General features: G+C 36.8%; 1 protein-coding gene and 1 pseudogene across 1 annotated transcript; one reads left to right on the plus strand and one right to left on the minus strand.

Moving 5' to 3' along the window:
• The first annotated feature begins 1,943 nt into the window (after window positions 1-1,943).
• LOC100724821 (olfactory receptor 52J3-like) lies at window positions 1,944-2,882 on the plus strand. Its single transcript, XM_003465282.1, has one exon. It carries the CDS (start codon window positions 1,944-1,946, stop codon window positions 2,880-2,882), a length of 939 nt encoding a protein of 312 aa, XP_003465330.1.
• Window positions 2,883-18,908: 16,026 nt separating this feature from the next.
• Window positions 18,909-19,855, minus strand: LOC106026586 (olfactory receptor 52K2-like; annotated as a pseudogene).
• Window positions 19,856-22,133: the final 2,278 nt, after the last annotated feature.

Genomic DNA, 22,133 nt, shown 5'->3' on the forward strand with positions numbered 1-22,133 from the left:
GTAACCATACCACTGGATTTGTTAGAATTATTCTGGTCAATAATAATATTTAAATTATGTTTTTATTGAACACAAGTACTATTCAGGCCACTTTTAAGTACCTTCTGCTCAAATTTTGGAAGAAATTTTAAAAGAGGGAGGATTCACTTTTTTAAAAAAACCTTATTAGACTTAGGGACTGAGGAAAAGATAATAAATGTTTCAAAATGCAATATGCCAATGGGAAAAGCAAGAGATGGTAAGATTTAGAGTGAATTTTAAGTGCTATATTATAAAATAAAAGACAACTTTCTTAATATTTTTGTTCTTCATAGCATTTTGAAGGAAATAAATATCATCTTTCCCCAGTACCTCTAGAGACTATTGAAGAAGGAACACTACTATCTAAAAAACATATATATGTTTTTCTAACAGCATAACCCTGCATCTTATTGAGGTTTTCTTCTATGCACATTTTTAGTGTCTTTAACTGATTAGAGGAGGCATCAAGGGAGTGTAGAATTCCTAGTAGAAATCAAACTGACAAAAATAAATGACCGTATATTCTGAGAAAGTCTGATGTGATGAGAACAGTGGCTTAGTCATGAGAAAGCACCTTTTCTTCTTTTTCCAAATGATCCTGTCTGTAGTCTGTCAGTCATGAACAAGTGCCATTTTCAGTGATGGTCTGGCACTTCAAGAAAATAGCAGTTTGATCTAAGAATATCTTAGCTTATGTTGCTAAAAGTCTGCTTGGGTATATATGAGATTTGACTAGGCTTGAACCAGACATAAATCTCTGTCAGTTAATAATGATGATCCAGAATAACTTAGATTTCAAAAGCCAGTGTGTCTTTAAACTAGGATTTGCAGTTTATTTTCATTATGAATTGGCTGAATGCAATCCTTACTTTGTTTTTAACCTTTTTGCTCCATATACAATATAAATGTGGATATAGGGAAGAAAAATTCTGGACCTACTATATGTCCTACAGGAGTTGGTGTTGTATAAAATTGAAGAATGAGTTATAGGAACAACAGATGTTAAGAGTAGAAACATTTATTGAGAGAAAAAAGCTTTGTCTGAGACAGAGAGAGAGAGAGAGAGATCGACAGAGAGAGAGAGAGAGAGAGAAAGTCAGACAGAGACAGAGACAAAGACAGAAGGTGTCCCTGGTGGGTTGGCAAAGATTCTACCATTTCTAGGAACTTTTACAATGTAAAACCATGAAATCAGGTGCATCTAAGGTGGAGAAATCTGGGAAACACAAGGCAGATGGGCATAAGATGGGATAGAGCTATGATCAACCAATCAGATTAATTGCTCAAAGAGAACAGATCAGATTAGGGCTGAATGAGGAAGCCAGTCATGTAGCAAACAAGCATCTTACAGCTCAGTGACTCTTCCTGTAGGAGGTTGGGATGGTAACACTTGGCTTCTCCAGGCAATCCATACCTAATCCCTAATGTTCATACTTAGGGTATGGTTGCATTTGTTTTGCCTTCTGTTTCAGATATAGTCCAGAGCAAGAGGTATGTGTCTCCTCCAAGGTCACAATATATTTGGTCCTCTGCACTGGATTCCTGGAAATGTTAGGCCTGCTTGCCTGCCTGTAATATTTCTAACTAGGTCAGCTGCCTATAACAATCTTTGAAAGTCTCTTGCCAGAGAGTGGATCCATATTGCTCAACCACATTCAGTTGTCTTCCAAAAAGAGTGGCTAGGTCTAATTATTACATTTTTCACTGAGTACAGTGAAAAGTTCATGTTTAGAGTTAGAAAACCATCAGTAAGCACAGAATGAAAGTTCGGAATGTGACCAAGTCCTGAACACAGAATACCTGCTACCTATTCTCCTAGTAAAAGAGAACAAAACTCCAACGCCCAAGCCCCTCTCTTTTGTTTGTTTCTTTGCTTGTTTACAGGAAGAAGAAATTCACTTCTTCAGTCCAACCTTCCCAGAATGTTATACAACCACAACAGCAGCATCTTTCACCCAGCCACATTTTTCCTCATTGGAATCCCAGGTCTGGAGAAGATTCATGGCTGGCTCTCCCTGCCTTTCTGTTCTATTTACCTTGTGGCTTTAATGGGGAATGGCACAATTTTGATAGTTCTCAAGATAGAGCAGTCCTTCCGAGAGCCCATGTTCTACTTTCTGGCCATCCTTTCAACAGTCGATTTGGCTCTATCTACCGCCTCTGTGCCCCGCATACTGGGTATCTTGTGGTTTGATTCTCATGAGATTACCTTTGGAGGGTGTGTGGCTCAGATGTTTTTGATCCACACCTTCACTGGCATGGAGGCTGAAGTCCTGATGGCCATGGCTTTTGACCGCTATGTGGCCATCTGTGCTCCACTACAGTACACAACCATCCTGACATCTCGGATGCTGGTGGGCATTGGGTTCTGGATTGTGATTCGTCCGGTTATGTGCATACTTCCCATGATCTATCTCATCTACAGGCTACCCTTTTGCCATGCTCGTACCCTTGCCCATTCCTACTGTGAACATATGGGCATTGCAAAGTTATCCTGTGGAAATATTCATATCAATGCCATCTATGGACTCTTCGTGGTCTCACTGTTTCTTCTGAATCTTGTCCTTATTGCCACCTCCTATGTGCACATTCTCCGTGCTGTCTTTCACCTCCCATCACAGGACGCACGGGGAAAAGCTCTCAGTACATGTGGCTCTCACATAGCCGTTCTCTGTGTTTTCTATATCCCATCAGTCTTCTCCTTCCTCACTCACCGATTTGGGCACAGTATTCCACACTACATTCATATTCTTATTGCAAATCTCTATGTGGTTATTCCACCTTCACTGAACCCCATCATTTATGGAGTGAGGACCAAACAGATAAGAGATCGAGTTCTCGGTGTGCTTAATAAAGTATGAGTCTCTAATGTTCTATTTCTAAGGTTTTTGATTCTTCTAAGAAGACTCATATATGCTTCTCTTAAAGAATATATCCTATTCCTTTGCCTTCTTCCTGCAGTGCTGCAATTCTAGTTGTTGTTTCTAAACAACTACATGGAATGTTGACTGATGGATTCAGAAACCTGAGAAGAAATATCATTATATTCAGATTTTGAAGACTCTTGGACTATCATCCCTGACAGGGACTAAGTAGTGCCCCTTTGATGACATGCAAAGAACCCCTGTTGTTGCTTTTCTGGTGGAAGAACATGTTATATTGGGTTTCTTATGCTCTTTGACTAAACAATGCAACATTGGCAATTTATTTTATTTCATTTTATTTATTTATTTTTTGTCTTTTTGAGATAGGGTTTTGCTATGCAGTTCAGGCTGGCCTTACGCTCACTTTGTAATGCAGGCTGGTCTCTAGATGGCCAGGATCCTCCTGCTTCAGCGTCCCAAGTCCTGGAATACAAGTGTGTGCCACTGAGCCCATCTAACACTGCCAATTTAAACCTACACATTTCTCCTTTGATATCTTGTTTTATTTATGAGTGCCAACAAATAGTTGAGTATCTTCATAATTTATACCTAGTTTTTATCCATTTTATGTCTTGAATATTTATGAGTTTGAGAAGATCAAGACTTCAAGCTAGCACAGGCATCTGGCTCTGTATAAGCTGAATTTGGTTGTTCTGTTAAATGATGTTTCCGAGTTCAAAACATCATTGCCAAATCTTTAACTTGAAATAGAATCATCTTATATAGGGATTTTAGCACATATGATTGTCAAAACCAACGTATTTTCAATACTATTTCTTACAAACACTAACGCTGAAACACAGTTTCAGTGGAATGCATATAGATAGATAGATAGATTGAAATACTGTATATATATGCATATATATTACATATGTGTGTATATACGTATATACATGTATATATATATATATATATATATATATATATATATATATATACAGTATTTCAATCTAGGTCTATATATGTCTATACTGGACTTTGCCTATCACTTTATCCATTTTTATTTTTCAGTCTATGTTTTACTCTAAAATACCTTATGCAAATTTTAGCACCTTGTATTATGGACACATATACATCTCTAGTTCTAAGCCAAAAGATAAATCTAAATATTCCAAATTAATCTATGAGTGTCCACTTTTCATAAGAGGTAGAATAATGACTTTTAAATGATTTTTCAGTAAAATTCAAAGACTAAGCAAATTTTTTTGTTTAATTAAAACTATAACACTTTGTATTGTTCACTAGGTTAATAGTTCAATCAAAAAAAGAAACGGAAAATATGGCAAATATCTTCATTCCTGAATATAAGAATGAACAACCATAACTATTCATTAATTTCAAAGCAAATACAACATTAATGTTAATGTCATCTTTAACACTGTCTGGAATAGTTTTTCTTTTATTTCTTCAATCATAAATTTTAGTTTTTGTAATACATGAGTAAAGTGTTTAATTTTCCCATTATTCATGTTATTTTGTTAAGTTATTTGTAAGTAATTTACATATATCAAAATAATGTGTATTTTATATAATTAATTTCATTTATGTATTCAATTGTTGCTGATATATTTTTAGCATATTTTGTGTTTTATAGCAATGCAGTGAAGCTTTATTCTTTGAAGTATAATTATTAGATGAGAGGATTATCATCCATGAAAATATGTTTTGTTCATCTCTATTTTTGATTCACCAATGTAAAATTTTTAAATTTTACATTTTTCAATAACTTTTTATGTTGTAATATATTTCACTTATTTTATTTAGCTCCATTTTCCAAATTCTCTTTTTTTCTACTGTTGGATATTTTATACTTCTTCTACACAGTATTATTAATGTTTTATTTTCTTATTTCACTTTCACTTTACCATTAAGACTAGTTTCCTATTACTCTATGTTAAACAAAACAAAAATGTTAACTGCTATACATTTTTTTGTTTAAAAATTATTCTATTAGTGTATGTTTGGGATATATAAGAGTTATCTGGGGGGCCTCATTCAGGTCTATAAGCCATCTTGATCATTCTTAATACTTTTATCTTTATTGTACATTTTCTCCTTTCCCCAATCACTTTCCCAGTATCAAAATTTCCATCTTTTTGTTTGCTACCAATTCTTTATTTTAATTTTTGCTTCTTTCTATATTTGGTTTTTCATGTAATACTTCATTTTGTGTATCTGACATATTTCTGCTAATATTATGGTATTAAGATCATCTATTTTCCTGAAAGTGATATAAATTCATTCTTCCTGATGGCTGAGTAATACTCCAATGTGGATATATTGCACTATCTTTATCCAATCATCTGTTGATTGAAGTCCAAATTCTTTTTGGAGCTTAGCTACTTTGCATCCATTACTCTCATTATGCTGTTATCGGGAAATTTCTCTGCTCTGCTGACTACCTTCTTGCTTCTGGGTTAATCAATATTCAGTGCAAGTATCAAAAATTCCATACCATGAGCCTACTTCTCACCCAAACATCTCTTTATTTTTCTGGCAAAATACTTCATTTCTCATCATATTTGAAAAAGCAAACATAATTTTTAGAATTTTGGAACAAAGAATTATTCCATTAGCTTTCGAAATTATTGGTCTGCTTTTTTTCCCTTAGCAATCAGCGCTCTTAATGAAGCTGATTTTACCAGTCATAGTTTTTTGCTTGTTTTAAAATAAGCTTTTCTCTAGTCTTTAAGAAATGCCTGTTTTGTTGTTTAGAGATTTCATTATATTGAGCTTAAATTTATGGGTGCTTAAATAATAATTCAGTAAATCTTTATGTTCTAAAATCTGCTCTTGTGTGTGATAGTCAAATTTTAATTGTGTTTTTACTAATTTTCATATTGTTTTGTTAGCATTTCAAAATAAATCAAACTTTTATCTTTTATGAATTATTTCTATCATTATATCCTATTAACTGTGGTTTTAACAATTGTTATTCTTATATATCATTAGTTTTACAGTAATCCTTTTATATTCTATTCCTTAGTTACACAACATAATTATTTTCCATACTGAAATTTCATATGTCCAGTTCTATTAATAAAAACCCATGCTCCCTTCATAGTTATAATTTTCTGTCTCTCCCTTATTCTCCATAATGCACACACATATGCTTGAAGCCTGAGAAGTGCATGCATTTATAAACTCTCAGCAGTTTCTCTATAATTTTATTTATACTGTTAATTTTTTTTAAAGTTTTGATAGTTTTGGGATTTTTGCTTACTATTTACCACGAGATTTAACAGCCTTTGTAATACCTTGCTGGACTCCATAAGGTCCCTGCGTCAACAAATTATTTGGGCTAAGCTTGTCAGAACAGTATTCTGAGATAGAGGTTTGAATGTAGGAAATGGTAGTAGGTGGAATAATGAACTCCTAAACACGTGTAGATCCTACTCCAAAATTTATGGATTTGCCAAATTACATCATGAACAGGTATAAAGTCACAGGTAGAATCAAAGTTGCTAATGAGCTGACTTTAAAATATGAAGGGCATGCTGGATTTTGTATAGGAGCCAATAGAAGCATAAGGATTCCTAAAAGTGAAAATAGAAGAAAAAGAATGCAAAGGAGTTGTGATAACAATCAAAGTGTGAGTACTGTCTTGTGATATCCAGGATTTTGCCAAGATTCCCAATGGCCTATATGAGACGTGTGGTGAAAGGATGAAATAAGACACAGACAAACATAGTAATACCCAATGTGGGGCTGGGAGCTCAGTGCCTCAGGATGGGCAGGGACCAAGGCACTCCACCGCAGCCACTATTTACTGGGTATTTGAGAAGGCTGGAGGAGCCATCAGAAGATTCAAAACTGCCAAAACCCTTCAGAGGTGGATGACCCAGCAGGCAAGGGGTAATCTTGGAATGACTCCAGAGGATGGGGATGATTTTATACTAAAAAGGATCTCACCCTGAGGAATTTTTTAATCTTAGTGGTTTTAGTTCAGTCTTAGTAGGTGTAGAGAATGGCCCGTTCATTAGAATTAATGAAAAATTCCAAAAGGATGATACGGATAATCACAACCCTTAAGGAGCCACTAACTAACTCCCTACAGGCAAAGGGCCTGTTCCCACTCACTATACCACACACTTCCAATTAGATCCCCTTTATTCAGCCTTACCAGAGCAATTATGCTCGTGATCTTTTTGGTTGACCATAATTCTGTTGGTTTCATGGCCACCTGCTTTCTGAGTTCCAATTTTTCCCCGACTTGAATCCAACTCTCCTCATGGTTTTTCTCTGTAAAAGTCCCTAGAGAAGGCAGAGTCTTTGACAATCCATTAAGGACCCCTTCTGTCTCTCTCTTGGACAGAACCTTTCTTTCTCTCAATAAATATATTCTGCTCTTCACCTCCATTGGTCCTAAAATTCATTCTTTGATTTTAGAGAACACAGACTCATAATGGACCAGGCACTTTGGAAGTTTCCTTCCTTTGTATCACTTTCTCATCTCCTAAAAGTTTTTACTTAAACAAAATTTTCTTAATTTCATCTGCCTTCACAGTCTTAGTTGAGAGTACCAGCAGCATCTTCAATCCTGAACTGCATTTCATGTTTTAACGTAGTTCGTATTGTCATCCACATACTTATTTATTCTCTTTTGTACCTTTATAGAAAAGATGTTTTACTGGTTTTGTTAAAAACTAAATAATGTGGAAATCAGTGCCTCACACAAAAATGATTATTGTATATTTGTTTAACTGTAAGAGAATGAACCATGTAAATCCTGATTCTTTGAGTGTGTAATATCAGTCCTGGTATCTCATGGATAAGTCCTCTAAGATAGAAGCCCAAAACCTGAGCCCTATAAACACTATGTAATATTATTTTCCTTTCCCAATTTCTGTCTCAAAGATATGATGTTATTGCTAAATGAGATTAAAATTACTTGATGGACTTTCTCATTTTATAATTATCAAATAAGATTAAGAGGCTAAGGCACTTATGTGAATTGTCAGGTGGAAAATTATGAAAACATGACTGGTTTCTGTCCTCTGTATTTGTATCTCTAGTTCCATTGCTGACAAAAAACAAAAAACAAACAAACAAGCAAACAAACAAACAAAAAAACAGCAGTGCAATAGCATAATAGATTTCAGTGTGATGCACAATTATTTTAATTTTGCCTGCTTTGCAATAATTTTAAACCTTGTCTCATGGCTTCCTTACTATAAAATTCTACAGTTAGACTAAATGTTCAGCTGGCATTTTACATCTACATTTGTAAGATGATTTATTCAGATTTCAAATGGTCATTAATCTATATTTTAAGGGATATGGACTGGTCCACACCTCCTTGAAGAATTTAGAATATCAAGTCAGAATTCCCCCCTGAAGAATTCAGAGTGTGATCAGAAAAAGCCTAATTGCCTCTGTTGTGAACAATGTATAGGGGCTTTGTACATTAAAAATACAACATAGTTCCTCTTGGAAACAAATAATCCTAAAGTTGAAGATCTAGTACCAAAATCGAAACAGAGATTATCCATGTATTGTACTGTTTAATAAGAAAAGGTTAATTCTGATTTTAGAACATTGAGACCTCTTTCCACAGAGTGTTCCAAAGGAATCAGGCACTCTGGCGACTGTTTTCACAGTACAAAGCACCACTAGTTCAAGCAAGTGGAGTTCAAAGAATAGTATTAGAAATATGCAGATTCACCTAGCTGTCTCTTCTGGTAGGTAATACTGTGCAGGTGTAAGCCCTTATCTGTGCTTTTCTGAGCACAAAGTACCAAGCAGTAAGTTATATAAAAGCGAGAAAGGAAAAATCGTCCCACTGTGAGAAAAGTTTACTGTAGTTTATCGCTGATCCACATCTTATTCTTTTCAAGTTTGAAGACTATTTCTCACTGTATGAATTATTTCATTATTTTAATGTAATTTAAGCTGTAATTTAATTAAGCTGTAATGTAATTTAAATAGTCACATTCCAAGCCTGTCTTTATATGGAGCATTCACGAACTTGGCTTGAACAACTCAACAATTATCCTTTACCAGTTAGCAGAGTAAAACCTGAAGAAAACACTTGTAACTTTCCCCAAGTAGAAGGCAAAATGACATCATTTATAATGAGCAGATCTCCAAGTGCTGGAACCAGTTTCTAAAGATATAAAAATATTTATATATAAATTAAGGATCAGGATTGAACAACTAACAACACTGGTTAAAGACTAACTGTGCAAGTTGAGATATGTCAGAACAAAATTCTTCATAGCTTTCTATTTCATTGTATTCTAAAGCACAGAATAGCCAGTATCTAAATCTAAGGCAGATTTAACACTAAATCTAAGGTGCAGGCTATCCTAAAACGTACTTTCAATCAGACATGACTGGTAAGAAAATTCCTCCATTGTAAACACTTTGTAAATTCACTTTACAGATGAGTAATTGTAGTTCAAAGAAATAAAGTCATTTTCCTTCCATCATCCACCCCTGACTCCACTCTGGGAAAAGATTCTATGTCAATGAGCAACAGAACTTGGATTTCTTCCTAGTGCCTGCTTATAAACACCACTGTTTACATGCACAAAGCTCTGTTAACTGAACCTGGCACAGAGAAGAAATTTTGTTAGAGATATAGATCTATTAAAACTCCACGCCATGTTCCTTAATGCAAGCACACTGTTTGTATACAGTTGTGCTGCTCAAATTAGAATGTGTTTTCCAAGCAGCTCTTATTTCTTTTTGGAATTCCTCTGTAGTTTCTCCATCTAGTAGTTTGTTTTAAGACTAATTATCATAATCGAGTTGTGTCATCTCATTCCCACACATGCCATAATTTTTTTCCAAGGAATTTGACCAGGAAATAAGCTGCAGTTTACCCTTCAAAGACATGCAATACACATGAGCTGTTCATGCTCCTATGTTTGTGAAAGAGAAACAGTTCTCCCTCAAAGAGTGTTTGGCTTTAGATATATCCTGACAGTCAAATGATAGTTTTAGTATAACAGAGACTAGTATGTAAAAATTATGTCACTTTACCTGAAAACTGTAATATTGTGACTATTAATGCTTTTGTGTGGGCATGTATATAGATCTGTGCTTTGTTCTTATTTGTCCACAAGAATAGAGGAAAATGGAAAGGCCTATCGTCAGGTCAGAAATGAAGTGGGTTGTATATATTCCCTAACAAACAGTCACAACATGAATGTATAGTTCTGGTGTTACAGTTTATATAACTGGCAATGTTCTTATAAGCTCACATATTTGATAGGATTATTTCCAAAAGATGAAAAATATTTCCAAAAGATGAGAAGTATAAAATAAAAAGTGGCCTTTATTCTGAGAACACGGAGAGAGATGACCGGCACCCCCCACCGCTGGTGACCGGCTATCCCTCCAGTGGACATGTAGTGTGGGGGTATTTAAATAGCCTCGGTTTGGGGTGGAACCAAAGGAGGGCTTTAGGGATGCACAGGTAGCCCATTGGTCCTAGGCTTGGTGCCATATGTAAATTTCCAGGGGTGGGAAGATGGCGTCACATGTAAATTCCTAGGGGCGGGGGAGATGGGGCTTCCTGCTTCCAGTTGAGGCTTTTCTGGCTACAGTGTCCTGCCTGGGCCAAAATCCTTTCATATCCCATCTTATGATTATTATTATGAAAAAGGGCAAAGATTTCTCTAACTACTTCCTGCTCTCAGACCGCACTGAACTGGAGCCTAGGGGAGTTGATGGGATGAAGGTTGATGCCCAGGTAGATGCTGGTGCCAGGTGTTTTGCCAGGACAACTTCACTGGTGAGTGCATGTATGTTAGACTGGAAAACCAAAGAGACAAGATCTTATGAGGAAACACGGCGCTGTCATACTTAAGGACCCAGGTGAGGTAGCGGGAAAGGTGCCTTTGATTTAGACATGTTCCACGGTAAGGCAGAATTCTTAAAATTAAGTGTGAGGTTAGGAGAAATGATGTTATGAGAGGTGATTACTCCCCCACCTGAAAGCATAAACGTTAAGACAGTAGGTGTATAAAACTTGTCTCTGGTCCATGAGTTGAACTGGAAAAAATAGGGGCAGCAGGGAAGGCAGTGGCTGTACCAGTATAGCGAAAGTAAGGGTTTAGGCTTTTAGGGATGTCACATTTAACAAGACAGCTGAGGGTAGAAAGAACTGCGACTGTTATCATATAGAACATTATGAAGATTATCTTACACATGATGTGGGAGTCTTTAGGAAAGACTGTCAAGAGTCCTGCAGTAAAAATGATCATTAATAGAATGTAAGAAATTAGGAACCAAAGTGGATATCAAAACATGGCTTAGCCTGTTAACTTTGGTTGCGATGCCTTTGTGAAACAGAGATGGTTGGGCAACAGAAGATGAGATGACCACTCAGAATGATCAGATTTAGGGCTGGAAGCGCACCTCTTAGTCTGACTGATGTGAAACCAGGATGGCAATCTAGCAACTTCTATTTAGGCATGGGTCATTGTAACCTGGTTGTATCAGCAGTTTACCTGGTTGTAGGAAAGGCTCTTATGTATCGTGAAAAAGTATAAGCAAAGTGAGAAGACAAAATGTATCTATCATTCTTGATTAGGGTTACCTGAGAAATTGATAAATATGAAAGGAAGGGGGTGGTCTTGTATCACTGAGGAGAGGTTTACTAGCAATAATAGGTGGAAGCTGTTGAGCCCTCAGTGTGTCTAAGTCAGCCTGCATAAAAAGCATTTTAAGATTTAGGACTGGGACCTGCACAAAAAGGCCCTGTTTATAAAAGGCATAGGTTGACCATCAATTCCCCATCACAGAGTTTGAGGACTTATTATAGCAGCCTGAAAACTCAGGAAGAACTCTGTATATATGGCCTCTATGTCCACAAATATAGAGAAATGTCTTACTTGAGACTTTAGTAGACTTGGACTCTGAGACAGACACCTTAAAGGGGGCTGCTGTTGCCCTGAACCCCCTCAGTCTTCGGCAGCAACTTTTGTCAGCAATGAATCTGGGAGTGTCGACATTTTCTGTGAGGGCTAGAAGTTAGGATGGCTTACCCACTCTCTGGTGGCTAGGACAGTCCAGCAGCCCTGGAGTAAGGAATGCCAGGATGGGGCATTTTGTTGCTCAAAGTCTTCTGCTGCATTTGAGCATGGGGGGAGGCAGGCAGCTCCACCTTGTGTAGGTTTACCTGCCTCAGAACTCCAAGTGTCAAAAGTGTTAAAAATATGAAAAACCATATTAACATCTCTCTAAGGTTTGAAGGTCAAGTTTTGCCTTTTTGTTTGTGATTTGGACTACAGTAGAATTAAGTAAGTATGAGGCATTTAATATTGGCATTTTAGATCAGAGAGGAGGCTTTATCTGGATGGCATATTGCTTTTAGGGTGTTGTGTGGAATTATATATTTAACAAAAAAGGCTTTGATTGATAAAGAAGGCTGGTAAAATTATCAGGTGGCCAGTAACCTTGATTAAATGGTTTGAGAATTGTAATAAAAAATAGCATCTCTTAAACGGAGGCAAAATGTAAAATAAGTTTGCCTGAGTGGAGCTGCTGAGCTGCTGTTTCACAGCACACCAGCAGAGCACACCCAGCGTGGGGGTAATGCGAGCGTCGGGACGTAGCACGCATGGGAGGGCAGGGACTGCCCCCAGAAACGTGAAAGGTGGTGGTGACAATAGTGCCATGGGGAGGGAGGGGCTGGGAAGGCGCATGGGGGAGGGGCTGGGAGGCCCTATGCAGTGCAGGAAGCTGGAACTGCTCGCAGGGTGCGAGGATTGGAAAGCCAATTTAGGAACACAGCTGGGTTGTTATTAGCCTCCTGCACCTGTTTTAAAAGTTTGTTATAGTTATTATGCTCGTCCTGCTCTGGCACAGCTATAGGCCCAGGGTCATTATCAGTGGTGTTTACCTTATGTCTGTGATTAGCTTCTTCTGGAGCTGCTTGCCACAGATGATTTTGTTCTTGTGAGCTGAGAGTGGTATTTAGAATCACATAAACATCCTTAAAATGTAAGTCATAACAATTAGTAATAAATTCAAATTGCCTGATATAATTCTGTGGGTTAACAGAGAAGCTACCTAATTTATGGGTGATCTGGGATAGATCAGAAAGGGAAAAAAGGCACATGGATGTTAACAAGTCCCTCTTGGCCAGCTTGCTCCTGAAGTGGTGGCAGAACCTGAGGAGAAGATTCCGGAGCAGAGGGCCATTGGGCAGCCATCCATCTGGTAGATGCATGTGAGCAATTATCTGTAGAGCTGCTACAGAGCTGCTGCCTGTCACCCTGGGAAACACAGGCAGATGGTGTCTCTTTGTGTGCCTTGCAGCAAGAGGATTGCTGTCAGCAGCATAATGAAGCATCATGTGCACTGCAACAGGCCGGCTGTTGCAGTTCACACGAGGAGCCACAAGGGAGCACCCATTGACAGTGAGGGTCCTGGGAACATGGCGGCACCCTGTGATGTGACCCAAAACGTGGCTGCACCCTGCCGCCATGTGACCCTCCTGAACATGGTGGCACCATGCCATGTGGCAGAGGGTTGCAACATGGCGACTGTTCCTGGCACAAGCTGGAAAATCCCATGGCCTGCTGGAAGGATACAGCGATCCAGACTTAGTATGGTAGGCGGGCAGTGAGAAAGCTATAGGGGATAGAGAATTCTCAGGAGAAGAATGAGGAAGCACTAACAGAGGGATTAGAGCTGCTGGGAGAGTTAAGGGTCCTGGAAGGCAGAGAGGGGGGTAACTGCGATGCATTGAGACCAGAACAGCTGAGAGAATCTGGCATAGGGGGAGGGGAGATCGGTCCAGTGGGAGGTAAAGGCAGGCAATGAGTTTGGGGGTAGGCAGGCAGCGGCCGGGAAAACACTGGATGGCAGGATGGAAAAGTTTTTAGTGCAGTATAGTTAGCTAAAATTATCTGAGCAGGAGCACAAGACTTAATGAGAGACAGGCGTGTTCTCAGAATAACAAGGGTCTGAATATAACAGAGTTTTAATAACTTGTTGCCGGCCTAATAGAAATCATACAAATTCCTGAGAATGCAGGGGTCAAATGTTCCTTCTTTGGGCCAACGTTTGGTGATAAGTGGGTAGGTTGGCCAGACCGCCTGGCAGTAAAAGTTAATTCTTTAGTTTTTATGGTACTTTTAATTTTTAGAGTACATAAATTGGAAATTAGGCATTGTAAACGTGCCTTTTGGGAGTTAGAAAATATGTTTCCCATGACTGATTCAGGCAAGAAATAAGCTAGTGGTCCAGAACAAGCCATCACTCATGTGTGGCACCACAAGGCAGCTACAGTCCCAACAGTTGTCACTGAGTGATTTATGAGTGGAGCCCACGTGAGGTCAGTAACAGTTTTGCCCTTGAAAGGGTGAGGCTTTAAGGGAAGTGAGGCGGTCCTTTCAGTGTGGGCGGTACAAAAATCTCTGCTTTGGGCTATCCGAAACCAAAGAATGTGAGAGATTTTATAGAGTGTGGACACAGGTTTGCCCAGAAAGAACCCTGCCCTGGGCTGTCCTAAGGATGTGAAAATGCACAGACCCATGTGAACCAGAGGAACAGTCGATTGGGGCTGCCTAGTGCCAAGAGTTTTCAGGAAGTGCTCACCTGAAATCAATCTGGCTGGTGCTGAGTGCAGGCGGATGGTGACAAGGATGTCTCAGGAGAGGAAAAAGCTCGGAATTAATCCAGGATGTTATCTAATTATCAGCTAGGGGACTCAACTGGGTGTGTCCCAAGAGTCAATCACCTGCCAGTCAATTCAAGGCACCAAATGATAGGATTATCTCCAAAAGATGAAAAATATTTCCAAAATATGAGAAGTATAAAACAAAAAGTGGCCTTTATTCTGAGAACATGGAGAGAGATGACTGCCCCCCCCCCACCTCTGGCGACCTGCTATCCCTCTGGTGGACAAGTGGTGTGAGGGTATGTAAATAGCCTCAGTTTGGGATTGAACCTAAGGAGGGCATTAGGGATGCACAGGTAGCCCATTGGTCCTAGGTTTGGTGCCATATGTAAATTTCCAGGGGCGGGAAGATGGTATCACAGGTAAATTCCTAGGGGTAGGAGAGATAGGGGCTTCCTGCTTCCAGTTGAGGCTTTTCTGGCTACAGTGTCCTGTCTGGGCCAAAACCATTTCAATATTCAAGGCTTGTATATTATGTATCAGTGTGTAGAGGCAGAATATTTCAGAGATGGCTCCACCGTGAAGACTACAACGTCATTAGATTAATCTGTTGCTAAATTCATAGTTCAGTGGGTTATAGGGAGGTGGCATAAACTTCAGGAGACAGAATGTGGAGGAATCAAGACCTTGGGCACACCGCTGAAGGCCATATTTTGCCCTTAAACCCTTCAACTTGCCTCTTCTGTCCTTCCTGGCTTCCATGACAGGGATGACTTCACCGCACTGTGTCCCCACCCACCAATGAATTCTGACTCATTCCAGGCTGAGCCTGCTGTGAATGGGTTGAAAACTCTGGAACTGTGAACTGAAATAAGTATTTTTTTCCTATAAAAAGATTTATCTCGGTGTTATTTCAAAGTGACCAAAATCTGACTTGACCCTTCAACTGAATTATACTGTGATGGATTTAGCAGCATCTCAGGGTACCAAGCTTATCTAGTGTTAACGCTAATGAAAATGAAAGGTCAGGAAGAATTCTGAAAGGGAAATGGTTTGAGGAGCTTATAACAGGGTCCTCACAAACAACCAAAAGTGTTTTAGAAATTTCTCAGATTCTTAGGATTTCTTTGAAGACTAAAATCTCTTTGCTCAGCACAGAAAGGAGACACTTGTTCAAGCACAGTATCTATTCTGTTTAAAATGTTTCTAACTCTTTGTCCATAAAGTCTAAAGTGAAAACTAAACAAGTCTTCTATAATGAGTTAATTTTAGATTTTCATGTATCTAAACTAGAAACGAGACAAGGTGCTTAATAAGGTTTCATTAACTTGTTATTACAGCTGCAAACACTAACTTTGAACAACTAAGTTCATTAAGAAAGGAATTTCTCCAGTTCATGTTTTCCAGTCAGTCTTAGCATAGAACAAGGCAAGTACGTATTAGAAAGTCTAATGCTGGTTGAAAGAAAATGTGAAATTTAATTGAATAGGCGTGATTAAGTACATTCAACTTGAATCTACATTTATCATTAATGTTTATATACTTTTAACCCTCTATGATACAGCTATTTAGATAAATATGATGATAGTTTCTCTGATTTCATTTTTTCTGCATTGACTGGCTGCCAAAAGTCAGTAAGAATTCATATACACAATTATCATGTACATTAGCCCATATACATTTGCTTACATGTAATAACAAATTCTCAATAAAACAGTTGCAAATTTAAATCCCTATAATATTAAAGCATCATACATATAGAAAAGTTGATTTTAGATCTTAATGCAGATCTGGTTTAAGACAGGCAAATAAATAAATAAAATGTATCTTATAAATGAAATAAAGGGTAAAAATCACATGATGATACTAATAGATCCAGAAATAAAGCTGTAATAAAATTCAACAACTGTTCATTAAAAAATCCTGAACATCTAAGGACAGAAGAATTACAATTCAGCCTAACAATGGTTACATATGACAGACTCAGCCAGTGTCATACTGAAAACTAACCACATTTTCCCTAAAATCAGCAAGGAGAAAATGGTGTCCAATTTCAAGAGTCTTGGTCAGTATAGTACTGGAAAATTTAGGCTGAGGAGTCAACTTGCAGATAAAATCAAAAGAACACAATTAAGAAAGAAGAAAGTCAAATTATTTCTGTTTGTGGATTTTATGATACCATATACACAAAAAGACTTCAAAAAGTTATTTTTAATTGAAAAATTCAATAAAGTAACACTATACAAAACCAATATACAGAAGAAATCATGCTTCAAGATGGAACTTAATGAGAAAAAAATCAGGAAAAAATGCATTCATAATACCCTGAAAAATAAAATGAAATACCTGGGCTAAATGTAACCAAGAATGTTAATGTCCTTGGCAAGGAAAATTATAACGTATTATAAAAAAGAAAATAAAGACATTAAAAAAACAAAATGTTTTCATATTTATGGATTGTATGTGCAATATTGTGAAAGTACCCACAATATTGGAAGCTATCTGGATATTTAATAGAATATCATCAAAATATCAATGATATTCTTCACAGAACTAGAAAGGAAGCCCCATAATTCACATGGACATGTATTAACTCTCAAATTCACAATGCAACCATGATCAAAAAGAACAATCCCTGTGACTGCTTGATGTTTAATTTCAAAATGTACTTTAGAGCCATTCTAAGAAAACAGCAACATGGTAGTGCCAGAAAAATACACACATAAAGCAGTAAATAGAAGAGAAGCAAGGAATAATCTCATGCATTTATACCCATCAGACATAGAACAAAGACAAAAATGCACCTAGAACAGACAGCCTGTACAGCAACTGGTGCCAGGAAAACCAAGTATCTACCTGTAGAAGGTTGAAATGAGGTCTTTATTTTTTATACTACTATCAATCAGAGACTTAAATATCAGCTGTAAACCGTGAAAGTATTAGAGGAAAACTCTTGAAGATACCAACATATGCAATGATTTCTTCAAAAGGGTGATAGCTCAGAAAATAATAGCAAGAAATGACAAATGGGTTTACAAAAATTTAAAATCTTCTACATATTTCAAGAAATGATCAGAAAAAATAAAAGCTACAGAATAAAGTAAATGTTTAATATTCATCTGACAGAAGATTAATAACCAAAACATAAAAAGCTCAACAAATTAACACTAAAATAACAAATAATCCAATCAATTAATGCATAGATGAAATTAGAAGATACTTCTTTACAAAGTAAAAATTGGCATTGAATGTATGAAAAAATATGTATTTAGCCACCAGGAAAGTATGAATGCAAACGGCATTGAGATTCTCACCACAATCAGCGTGGTTTTGTAAGAGGGGAAAAAACTCAAAAAACAAAAAAAAAACAAACATTGGTGAGGTTGTGTGTAAAGATGAACCTCTGTATATTGTTGGTGGGAACACAAATGTTTAGCACAGATACCATGTAAAATGATATGGACTCCTCAAAAATGAGAAAGGAGAGTGAAAATATGATACATCTCTCTATACTACGTCTGGATATATTCTTAAATATTCAATCAGCATATCATTGAAAGGTCTGCTTACTCATAAAAGTAGCACTATTGAAATTAGTTACATTTTGTTAGAGCCTGGGCACACACAAAAGGAGACATGGTAATAAATGTACTACATAAGCCACAAAAAAGAACAAAATTGAGTCTTTGCAGGAAAATGAATATAACTGGAGATTATCATGTTTGTGAAGTAACTCAGAAATGAAACATTAGATTGAATATTTTCAGTCATATGTGAGATTTAATGGGGAAAAAGACATAAAAATAGAAGTAAATTTATGACAGAATGAGAAAGAGTCCATGGGGGCAGGTAGCCAAGAAGTAATACAAAGGGAGATTAGGGTCAAAACTCACTGAATATACATAAAGAAATGTCATAGTGAACATGATAATATATATAAATAATATGTGGTAATAATTATAAAATAAGTATTAAAATATTCAGGAAATAAAGTTAGCTATATTGTTTGTAAATTGCTTTTTATTGTAAATCAAAATTGCAATTAGATTCAGATTCAGATTTTTCAAGAATGACAATATCAGGCATTTATGCAAATTATAACACTTATATAAAGTACAATTGAATGTATAGAAATGATAATTTTTGATCAGAATAATGATTCTCATTTTAGACTAATTTCACTATTTATGCAGAAAAATTTTTCAAATGCATATATAAACTTGTTTTATTGCTTTAAATATACAATTTTCTTTGTAAAAATTACTTTGCATCAAGTAGTTAAAACAACTCAGCAGTAAAACAAAGCAATAATAAGAACACATAATATTCTTCTAAAATAAATTACATAATGGTTTTGTCAATTATTACTCTTCAACAAAAACTATTTAATTTATAGGTTTAAGAAAAGAGAAAAATTTAAGGAACCTATCACACATTGTTTTTGTTCTTACTCCATAAATAATAGTGTCACTATGGGTGGCACAAGAAGACAGATATTGCCTTCACATATGTGGAAGTGTGGAGCCACATGGTGCCCAAAACTGTGTGTGAGAAAAGAGAAGAAGGCTGGAGTGTTGAACACTAAGATGACACAGACATGGGAGACACACGTGCCCAAGGGCTTGAGCCTTTCATCCTTGGGGAGGAGGTGGAACACTGCTGGAGAATGAGGACACAGGAACAAAGGATCAGTATGAAGTCCTCCCTGCCAGTGATGAAGGCAACAATGAGGCTGTACACTCTGTGGAATTTTGTATTAGCAGAGGCAACCTTGATGAGGGCCATGAACTCGCAGTAGGTGTGGGACATCATGTTGGTTCTGCAGTAGGGAACCCAGTGCAGCAGGAAAGGATGAGGACTGGGAAGTGCTGTGCCTGGTAGTACAACAACAAGTCCCATTCCTCCAACTAGAGTGCATGTGAGAATAGGTGAGTGTCTTAATGGATTGCATATGGCTACATAACGGTCAAAAGCCATAGCCAGGAGGAAGCCAGACTCCATGGTGGAGCAAGAGTGAATCAGGAGCACTTGGGTGAGGCAGGCTTCCAAGCAAATCTCTCCATCCTGAAACCAGAAGAGGCTGAGAAGTTTGCGGACAGCTGTAGTGCACACAAGGTCAGCCAACTGCCAGCATGCAGAGGAGCAGATACATTGGCTCATGGAGGCTGGGGTCTGTCTTGATGATAAAGAGAAAAGAAGAGTTCCCCAGTAGGTCTAAACGGTAGGCCACACAAAAGGGGATTGAGATCCAGATGTGGGCAACCTCCAACGACTGAAATCCAATGAAAATAAAGGTTGATGAATGGGCATCGGTTTTACTATAGACTGGCATCACAAGAGTCAAGGGTTTTAGTTTCTCTTGCTGGATGTTTCCACTGGAGCAAATGAAACAATAGCTAAGTTTTGAAATTTTCTAAATGAAATTCAAAATTCAATGAACTGTGAGTTCTGAGACAAATACAATAAATATAAATACCTGATAGAAATTGTCTTATCATTTTACAATCAGGTATTATTCTGGCTTATAAATTTCAGCATGTAAAAGCACAGAGAATGTCTGAATATAGGACACAAAAATTTTGCTCTTCATGAGGTGGATTGCACTGTCTTTATTACTCACATGTAATCTTGATATATTTTCTTATTATATCGACATTGACATGTTATCGATTTATGAAATTTTAATGTGCAATAAAGTTAATGTATAGATGCTAAATGAGGTTAAGATTTCCATAACCAAATTCAGTCAATCTTATGAAAAATTTATTATATTTCATTGAGAAGAAAGTGATACAAATAAAAAATTAAAGAATCAGGTTTTAAATAGAGATTTGATATTTTTTACTAGCTCCCCAAAATTTTTCGGATATATCATGCAACATAGTATGACTCTGACATAAGAAAAATAACAGAGAGAAGTTTGCCATGTTTGTGGAATCAGAAGGTTTACTCACATCTTCAGAGGACACATGTAAGCACAACAACAATGATGTGCTTAGCACAGTGTGTTAGGAAATAAATCACTGCTCCATTAATGTCACTTTTTGGTCACAGAATTTACATCTACTCTGGATTTCTTCAAGCCATTGTCTCAACATTCTTACTCTAACCTGTCACATAAGCTTCGCCACCTCCTTCGATTATTCTAATTAGTCAAACACTGGCTTGGATTGACATCCCTACAAAACCTCTAATCATTCAAATGTACTTCATAAATTTCCCTCTTTTCCTCAGATATCTATATCATCTGATCCTCACACTCACTGCCATATTGAAATTTGCTCATTTTACTCCCTCCCTTTAAGATTGGATTAATAGCATGTTGATACTCATGCAGGTTCCCTTTCTTTTTTCTTCATCATTTATTCACTTTTTTATTTTAACAGAAGAGGCACAGTTCCTGACACACTTTGTTTAATGTTACAGACATAGTCAAAGACTACACAGTTTTATGATAATGAAAAATAAGGCTTAAGTCAGTGTCCAATGAAGTAGCACAGAGCCATGTGGAGCACACTGGACCTCAGTACTCACTTGTAATTATCTAAGGCCTTATAGCCTCTTAACGTGTCTTGTATATTCAACCCCAAAAGTGCTGCTTAGTTTCACTTTTTCAACTTCAGATTCTCAAGGAATTAATAATCTCTTTTAAGCAAAAAAAAAAAAAAAAAAAAAAAAAAAAAAACAGGCTACATGAATCAAGGTAGCTTTGGAATGTCTGGGGAATGTCATTTCTGAATCAGAACTCTTATTGGACAATAAGAGAATTTCAGGACACTAGGTTACTGGAAAATTTTGTAATAAGATAGCAGTTAACATTTCTAAAGTTGACATTCATTAAAATGAATCAGTTGATTTCCTAAGAACATTTCAAATATTAACACATATAAATTTTATCCTTTTGATTCAGGAATGTTTAGTAATCTGCATAAAGTTGAATAACTGGTTAGTGAGAGACTTAGTTTTTAGCACACATGCTGATTAAAGATTCCTCACGCATCATTATAGTGATGGTTTTCCATAATTATGTGAAGGTCTATGTGGGTAACTGTAGAAAGAATGTTTTGTATGCAAGCAAAAATAAAGTTTCTCCCAATAAGTTAATTATTCATAATGATGAATGTCTCCTTTCATATTCCTTGAAGACGTTATTCTAGATCTAAGCCTTTTTTTTCCCCTTGCTAGTCATTTTCTTTTCTTTTCTTTTCTTTTTTTAAATTTTATTTAAGAGGAAAAAGAGAAAAACACAAAACAAAACAAAGCAGTGTAAGGGTACACGTAATACAGAACTACAAAAAAAAATAAGAGTAAGAAATCACCTGTTAATAGATTACATATTATCATCTTGGAAATAGTTGCTCAAATCACAGTATCAAAGAATACAAAGTGGACATTCAAACAGGGAGACTGCAAACAGCTGTGTTCAATGATCCAAAAACATTAATATAGTCAGCTATTTAACACCCCCAAACACACTTGCTGTTATATCCGTTAGAGCTCTTTTTTTTCCCCTCTTTTTTTTTTTACAACAAAATTTACACATTTTGGATTTTATTACTCCTTAGTTCTTATTACTTTTTTGGGGGGGAGAGAATACAGTCAAATATGGC

The sequence above is a fragment of the Cavia porcellus genome, unplaced genomic scaffold, assembly GCF_034190915.1.
Source record: "Cavia porcellus strain 051 isolate PalLab524CR breed Dunkin Hartley unplaced genomic scaffold, mCavPor4.1 scaffold_9, whole genome shotgun sequence".
Lineage (NCBI taxonomy): Eukaryota > Metazoa > Chordata > Mammalia > Rodentia > Caviidae > Cavia > Cavia porcellus.

Coding starts and splice junctions, on each gene's coding strand:
- LOC100724821 (XM_003465282.1), top strand. CDS start 1,944: ATGTTATACAACCACAACAGCAGCATCTTTCACCCAGCCACATTTTTC.